Here is a 7,559-nt window from a genome sequence, read left to right as displayed (position 1 = left end):
AGGATCCTTGTCTTATGGATTATCGGTCGTTATCACTGCGAGATGCTCCCTTATCATAGATATTTAGACGAATTGTTTAATTTTTCACTATTTTGCGAAAATTGTTGCAATGTAAATCGATGCAATAAAAAATAACGATAAATTCAATTTTTTTTAGGGTTTTCGTCTTACAGATTATCGGTCGTTATCACTTCGAGATGCTCCTTTATCATAGATATTTAGGCGAATTGTCTAATTTTTAACTATTTTGCGAAAACGATTGCACATTACTGCAACGTAACTCGATGCAATAAAAAACAACGATAAATTCAATTTTTTTAAATTTTTTATTTCAGATAGCTAGCAAAAAAAGGAAAGAGCCATTAGTTTCTCCGCACCGTGGCTAATAACTTAATCTGCTTCCCCAGCTAAAGTAACAACGCGTCGTAAATACTCATAAGCCCGAGCTCTCTCAATTCTCTCTTAATCTAGCCATCCAGGTAACTCCAACGACTCGACGATTAACCATTCTACCTGTATGAATCATCACAATTGCCCTCGGACACGCATTTCATCCTTACGGTTCTCCGATAAATCACAGAAATGTACCTGCGACTACCAAAGTGCCCTAAGTCACACCACGCTTCCAATCACTTTCGTTTACACTACGATATTAACAAATTCACGTAAAAAAAAAAAATCCAAAAAATTTGAACTGCGGAGAAATCGAAGAAAAATAAAATTCTGTCTCTGCTTTCTTTCCAGTCATCATGAGGAGCACGCTGCTTTTATTCCTCTCTCTAATGGCGTCTTCCTCGGCAGCACCGTATCCTCAGGACACGTTGTTCCCTCTGGACAAGGACGAGCCTCGAGTTTCCACGGAAACCGAGATTGTCACCGTCAAGGACGCGACGAATCACCGAACAAAAAACCAATCAGAGAAGACCGACAGCGGAACGAAAGATTCGAGAACCTCATTGCTCTCCTCTTCAATTCTCAACGACCGGGACAATCGAACTGAATCAGACACCGGCGATCCGCAGCGCAACCTACAATCACACGAGTCTTCTAATAACAAATTGTCCAAGAAACATCGCAAACAAAAGGCCATTCTCTACAATTATCCTTTGGTGCAACAGCAACTTCCGTTCTCCAATCTGCCGTACGACGTCGATTATCCCAGCGACAATTTCGACACGGAGGAAAGGACGACGATAGGCGATTCGAACAGTTTCCAAGAGAGCAACATCTTCTACATAAGACTACCACCTACACCGTACATGTTCGTCCCTGGTTTAGGTTACATCTCTCAACCACCGACTTACTCAACCTCGAGTCTCCGACCGCAAATCCCTTTCGTCAGGCCTGCAAGACCGAAACCAACTTACCAGCAACAACAACAGCAACCCGTTAACCCTTTCATCAAGCTGCCCATCGATTTCGTGAGCAACGGGAAACCAACGTCCGTGTACCAGTGGCAGAAGAAGACGAACAAGAAACCAACAGACAGCCCAATCACGAATCTGGACAGTTTGTCGGCCGAGTTCGTGAGCAACGGGAAACCAACGTCGATCTACCAATGGCAGAGCAATCTGAAACCGATCAACAAGAATGACGATTTGGTTAACAACCTGGACAAGGGACCGTACACGTTCAATGGTAAACCGACGAGTTTCTTTCTGTTGAAAGCCGACGGTACCAGCACGGCGCATCAGCCATTACGGTACCCGGACTACCAGCAGGATAATTCGTACTATTGAAGAGAGACCGAGGAAACTAGCGGTGGTTAACTATCCTTGCTACCGAAACAACCTCGAATCCTAGGAATTGCCGGGGCTTGATTGCGCGACCACGTTGACGACGATGATGATGATGGATTTGAATTAGCGAGGTTGAAGAGAGGGAGGAGAGGTGAAGAAGTTTCGTATGGTAAATTGACGATGGAGAGAAACTCTGAGATTGTTGATTAGGTGTTTGTTGTGGTTTTTTGTACGGTCTGGATCGATGGAGAGACGATTTTTTTTGTGTCGGGGAGATGCTGAGGATCTTCCGTTGTGACTGTGAATGGAGACGGACCTCAAAAGTGAAGATTTGTGGAAGTATGTGTAAATTTGGGAGTTTTTGAAAATTGAGGAAAATTGATTTTTTGATAAGATTAGGGTAACTTCGGGAGAGACGGACCGGGCAAGTCTTTCCTACATTATCCGCCAGATATGGAACAAAAGACAACGAGTAAAATCGTAAAACAAAAGAATACTGACGCGTTCCACACATGGCGGATAATGTAGGAAATACTTGCCTGGTCCGTCTCTCCCGGAATTACCCTATGACTGAAAGGTATTCTGTAAAAAATTGGAAATTCTGCTTAAGGAGTCTATACGTTCACTTTAAATCGACGATTTCTTTGAAATTTTCGCTTTGGATGATTTTGTACGGAGAAAATTTGCATGGGCTCCATGAAGTTTCTTATATTCCGCCGAAATATTTTTTCCTGTAGCTTCCTCGAAGTATGAGAAACACGTTCGCAAAGTTTCAAACTTTCCGACGAACAAATTTCTTTAAAAGAAAATCTCAAAAATCCTCCAAAGAGGAAGTTGGTTTTCTGAAAAAATCGCCACGAATTTTCCGGAGAAGCCGGTAAAAATGTGTGCACTTGTGAACTTGCGGAGCAACCGAATGAAAAGTACACGCTGTTTCGCCGGTGATTTATATCACATTTGCATATAAGAGTATAGGTTATTACCGAGATGATTACAAGGGGATCGTCGAAAGGACTGTTAAAAAGTTTCGTCGTGCTCGCGATGATGGATCTTCTTAACGGAGAGATTCCTCCACACTTTTTCTTATTCTCTTTCATACTCTTTAAGTCCGAAACGCGTTTAATACATGTAAACGCATTATGAGAGTAAAAGAAGAAAGAAGAAATCGTACGGTATATACGCGACAAATGATTGATCGAACGAGTGAAAAGGTACGAATGATATAATAATAAGAGGTAACGCGGAATCTCTCTCTCTTGATTTCCAATTCGCGATATTTCAATTCTATCCACCCTCTATCGTTCAGACCGTGTTTATCACGGTTTTAATCACGATCGGGACTCGATTTCACGAGGAGATCTGTGCAATTATATAATGTAAAATTGTACAGCGTTTCTATTTATAGACGGACAATACTTCGACATCTAATTACACGTTGATTAATTAACGAATACGTTAAAAGGGTATTTATAGAGGTAGCTGATTTACGCGCAGAGAGGAACGAGTTAACGAGGAGAACGCGACGACTATTTTGCTCAAACGACAGCGTTATATACAGGGTGTTCCGAAAGAAAAATGTTGACATTTTTATAGAGGTGATTTTCTTTCAGAGAAATAGAATTAATTCTTTTTTTTTTTTCTTTTGAAACACTCTGTGATTTAATCAACTATTTTCGTTTCGTACTGCGAGAAAAATCACTATGGCGAGACGTTTCGTTTCAAGTGGAAGATTTTATACTAGCATCTTTTTCTAGGTATATTTATGTGTAAAGCGATATTTATATATATTTTATTAAGAATTCCCTCCTTTTGTACCTTGTAAATACGTGTGAGAAATACAAGAAAATTTGGAATCGAGTGTAATTTCCTCTTTCTTTTTGGCCAGAAATTCATATAACCAAGCCGATCTTCCAGAGCTCTCCGTCGAGGAAGAAAACGTGTTTCATATGTTTCCTCCCCGCTCTGGCGTAACACAAATATTGACTTGGGACGCGAGTCTGCACGGGAATTATATTCTGTCTGGTTACCGGAATACTTGGCGATCTACGCTACTTGCTCAAAGAGATTGAATTCAAAGATCATGATAACACCGCCGCCAGACATCCCGGAAAAAGCTACTTCAAATGGAATCTGAATTTCCCTGGCTCCTCGATCCTCTTCAATAGAGATCCAACCCTTTCTTCCCATGGATTACGTTTCTACGGAGATCGCAGTCTTCTAATTATCAAACACATTCGCGAGTATATCCGTAAACCAGATTTTTCGTTTTCTCTTTTCTAAATTGAAAAATAATTCATTTACGGATCGTTTGCCATTTCAACGATGAGAATTTTTCAGGACTATTTTCAAATACAGAGCATTACAAATTTCGCCATCGCTGTGAAATTTCTTTGGTTTCGCATTGAAATACTTTTCGGATCATTTTGAGTACGAATTCTTTATTCAGAAAATTCGGATAATTCCGAATGCGAATTCTTTATTCGGATAATTCGAAACGTTTGAATTTCGCCGATTATTTCAAATGTTCGAATAGGAATTCTTTATTCGGATCATTCGAATAATCTGGATCGTTTCGAATTCTTCATCCGCATAATTCGAAAGGTTTGAATGTCGGATTGAGCCGAGTATTTCAAATGTTCGAATAATTTCGAATAATATCCAGCACGAATTCTTTATTCAGATAATTCGAATATATTCCAAGTACTCGAATTTCAGATTCTGCGCCCGATATTCAAATTTTCGCAGCATACCTGCTTCACACTCAATTCTTCCATCGCACATATTTTACCCGAGCAACGGATTCCAAGAGTAACATCCATTTCCACCAACTGTCACCTAACGTGTTAACTTATAACACTTAGGACTGATCCTCGTCAGAAATGACACAAAGGGCTCGGTAAGAAGCTAAGGAAAAGATGGAACGATCATTGAACAAAGGAAGAGAAAGAGTTACCTGGTCAATTACCAAAATATGTGGCCCTCCAGGCAAAGGGCTCTGCTTGATCCTCGATGCTATCGCTAAATGTACCGTGTAACGGGTTGAAAAAGTGGTTCTCATTCCTTCTACCGTACGATTAAGACTCTACGAAAATTCTAATTCGTAAGAGAAATGAAATAAAAAAGGAACAATACTTTCTTCTCTTCTCGCCTCTTTTCTTCTCTTCGCTTTCTTAACACGATGGTTGTTACACACACAACACACAGAGCAGGCAACGTTATACACTTGTACAATAGTACCATAAATACTTTTCCTTTTTTATTACACTACACTGAATGCCATGGTTCGAGATACAATTGAGCTTCCCCTCCTTCTATAAACGCATTAATATAAGAATATAAAAAATTGTCTGCTGCTCTCGCGCTATCTTGCAAATTCATCAGAGTAGAAAAACCGAGTAAAAAACGTCGCTTTAGCACGGTTACACGTATAAAAAGGCATGTACATCCCCCGTCGTGAAGAGTAATAATATTGTCCAGTCTTTCGTGCTGATTCGCTTAACGTGACCAATTGCTACAAAATGGGGCACGGTCGTTCCGCGAAACAGGAGTGAAGAAAATTCGCCTCCCGTAAAAGCAATCTGGCCGGTGTACGACGACGGTCTGTTAGAACGGCACACATTCGACGTTACGTTAGAAAAAGTATCTGTTAGAACTTAGAAAAATATATTATACAAGTTAAACGTAGCGATCAGGAGGATCGATCTTAGCTGCGCCTTCCGTGAATTCGAGGCAAAGGAAGGTGGAAGAAGCAGCTTAGATCGTACTCCCAACATTTTCTCCCTCTTCGTCTGACGAGAGAAACTTCCCCAAACGTAAACCATCGATTTCAAGTGAAATTTAGTTTCGTGAAAAATCGGTGATTTCGACTTGGAGACACTTCCCTCTCTAATATACCGCGTGTGAACTCAGTCGAGGCGTAGCAAAAGTGTCCTTAAACTATCCCTAAAATGTAAGTGGTTCTCCTTTCCAATGGAAAGCAGTCTCGGACAACCTAGTCTAAATACTCCTAACAACTGTAACAGAAGTGGAACGGTTCTGCAGGGTACGCGTGGCCTCGTCTAACGACCACTGTAATTCCATCCTGAACGAAATATCCGTAAACACATTTCTCATTCATCTCACACTCTTACCATTCACCTCATTCACTCTTCCTCTCTCACCCTCTCAAAAAATTTCGTCGTCGTCGTCGTCGTCGTCGTGTAACGACGTGGCCCTTGGCTCTCTCGTCTCACCGCGACTACTTAGGCTAACAAGCACACACCGCCCGTTAACACCGTCTAACGTGCCCATTACACACACACACACACACACACAGAGACACACTTTTCTTGGCGAACAGACGGATTAAGGTAATAAAGGATGATAATAGACAGGCTTGCGACTTTTCTCCATCACGTAGAACGCTTTTGGTTTCCCGTTTCCTGGGAAATTCTTGTGGATGCTGGTCGAGCCAGATTTGCCACTTATCGGCGCGTAGTAAGACATGGCCGCCTTCTTCCGGTGTTTCTTCACCTTCGCCGTGTTCCTCGAGCCGTGAAGCTCGTTCGTCAGGTGAATCCTGTGCACACCTGAATCGTCGAGCCTGTAAGTTTTGTTGCTCGTGTTCGCGTTGCTCTTCTTCAACGATTCGTTCTTCTTCTCCTCGTGCTGCTCCGGATAGCTCAGCCTCTTGTCGTTGTTTCTCACGTGTTTCGATTGACTCGACTTCTGACGAACACCGATCATCTTGTTCTCAGAGCTCAAGTATTTCTTGTTGTTGTCGTCAAAACGAGGATCTTGACTGGTCTTCGAGCCGCTCTGATGGCTATTATTCTCCTGGTGATTCTTCGTCGACGACGAAGATTGATACTTCTTCGCGTCGTCGAGTTTCTTCTTCGCCAGTTCCATCTTCATTTGAGTGTGAAGCCTCTTCTTCTCGCCGATCTTCTTCACCACGGGCAGATTCCAATGGTAGATCTTCGCCGGTTTACCGTTCCCCTGAAATCCTACCGGGAAATTCGGGCCTGTTTTCGTTACCTTCTCGTCCTTCACGGATTTATGGGGTTTGGTGATGGTGTAGTAGGGAGGACTGGCGGGAAGTTTCACTATGTAGACGTGGCTGTCGCGATGGCCGTGACGACGACTGTACGGCTGATGAATACGTGTTTGAGAGCTTAATCCAGGTGGTTCGGGACCCGCTAGACGTTTCTTGTGATGGCCATCGGGGATTTGAAGAGGCGCGAGACCAAGCCGATTCAAGATTGCCGCGTTACTCGTGTGCACCGTCTCGAAGTTCGAGACTGCTTGCTCCGCCGCGATTACGAACGCGCTGCTGGATATGAGCAGCAGCGTGCTGCTCAGGAGTCTGGAACAAAGAGAAATTCATCGAATTTTAGAGGATTCGCTTTTAAAGGACAATTCTGTGTGATTATTTGAGGAAACGTCAAGTACTGCATGGAAGAGGAGGAAATAAAAATGGTCCCCCAAGTGGAAGACCAAAAAATATATTAAAAATTCTCTGCGAATATTTTTTAACCAAAGTCGATATTTATTTAATTCATTTATTAGGTACACAGAACAGAAGAGCACGTAAAAATGGCACTAAAAATGGTCCTCCAAGTGGAACACCTAAAAATATACTAAAAATTCTCTGTGAATATTTTTTAACCAAAGTCAATGTTTATTTAATAGGTATACGAGAAAGAAGGGCAGGTAAAAATGGCACTAAAAATGGTCCTCCGAGTGGAAGACCTAAAAATATATACTAAAAAAACCTTGTGACAATTTTTTAACTAAGTCATTATTTATGTAATTTATTTATTATTTATACAAAAAAGAAAA

General features: G+C 41.7%; 2 protein-coding genes across 2 annotated transcripts in view; one reads left to right on the top strand and one right to left on the bottom strand.

Annotated features, from left to right (window-relative positions):
* Window positions 1-749: 749 nt before the first annotated feature.
* On the top strand, window positions 750-1,809 carry LOC108579686. Its single transcript, XM_017943273.1, has one exon. The coding sequence runs from the start codon at window positions 750-752 to the stop codon at window positions 1,737-1,739; it is 990 nt and encodes a 329-aa protein (XP_017798762.1). The 3' UTR covers window positions 1,740-1,809.
* Window positions 1,810-5,921: 4,112 nt separating this feature from the next.
* The window catches only part of LOC108579650, a 41,472-nt gene continuing 39,834 nt past the window's right edge, over window positions 5,922-7,559 (bottom strand). The window contains exon 2 of the mRNA XM_017943236.1: window positions 5,922-7,083. Coding sequence (XP_017798725.1) covers window positions 6,084-7,083 — 1,000 coding nt within the window. The 3' untranslated portion in view covers window positions 5,922-6,083. The remainder of the gene's footprint in view (window positions 7,084-7,559) is intronic.

The sequence above is a fragment of the Habropoda laboriosa genome, unplaced genomic scaffold, assembly GCF_001263275.1.
Source record: "Habropoda laboriosa isolate 0110345459 unplaced genomic scaffold, ASM126327v1 scaffold33, whole genome shotgun sequence".
NCBI classification, from domain to species: Eukaryota; Metazoa; Arthropoda; class Insecta; order Hymenoptera; family Apidae; genus Habropoda; species Habropoda laboriosa.
The sequence above is the reverse complement of the archived record's forward strand: the minus strand, read 5'-3'. Positions and strand labels throughout refer to the sequence as shown.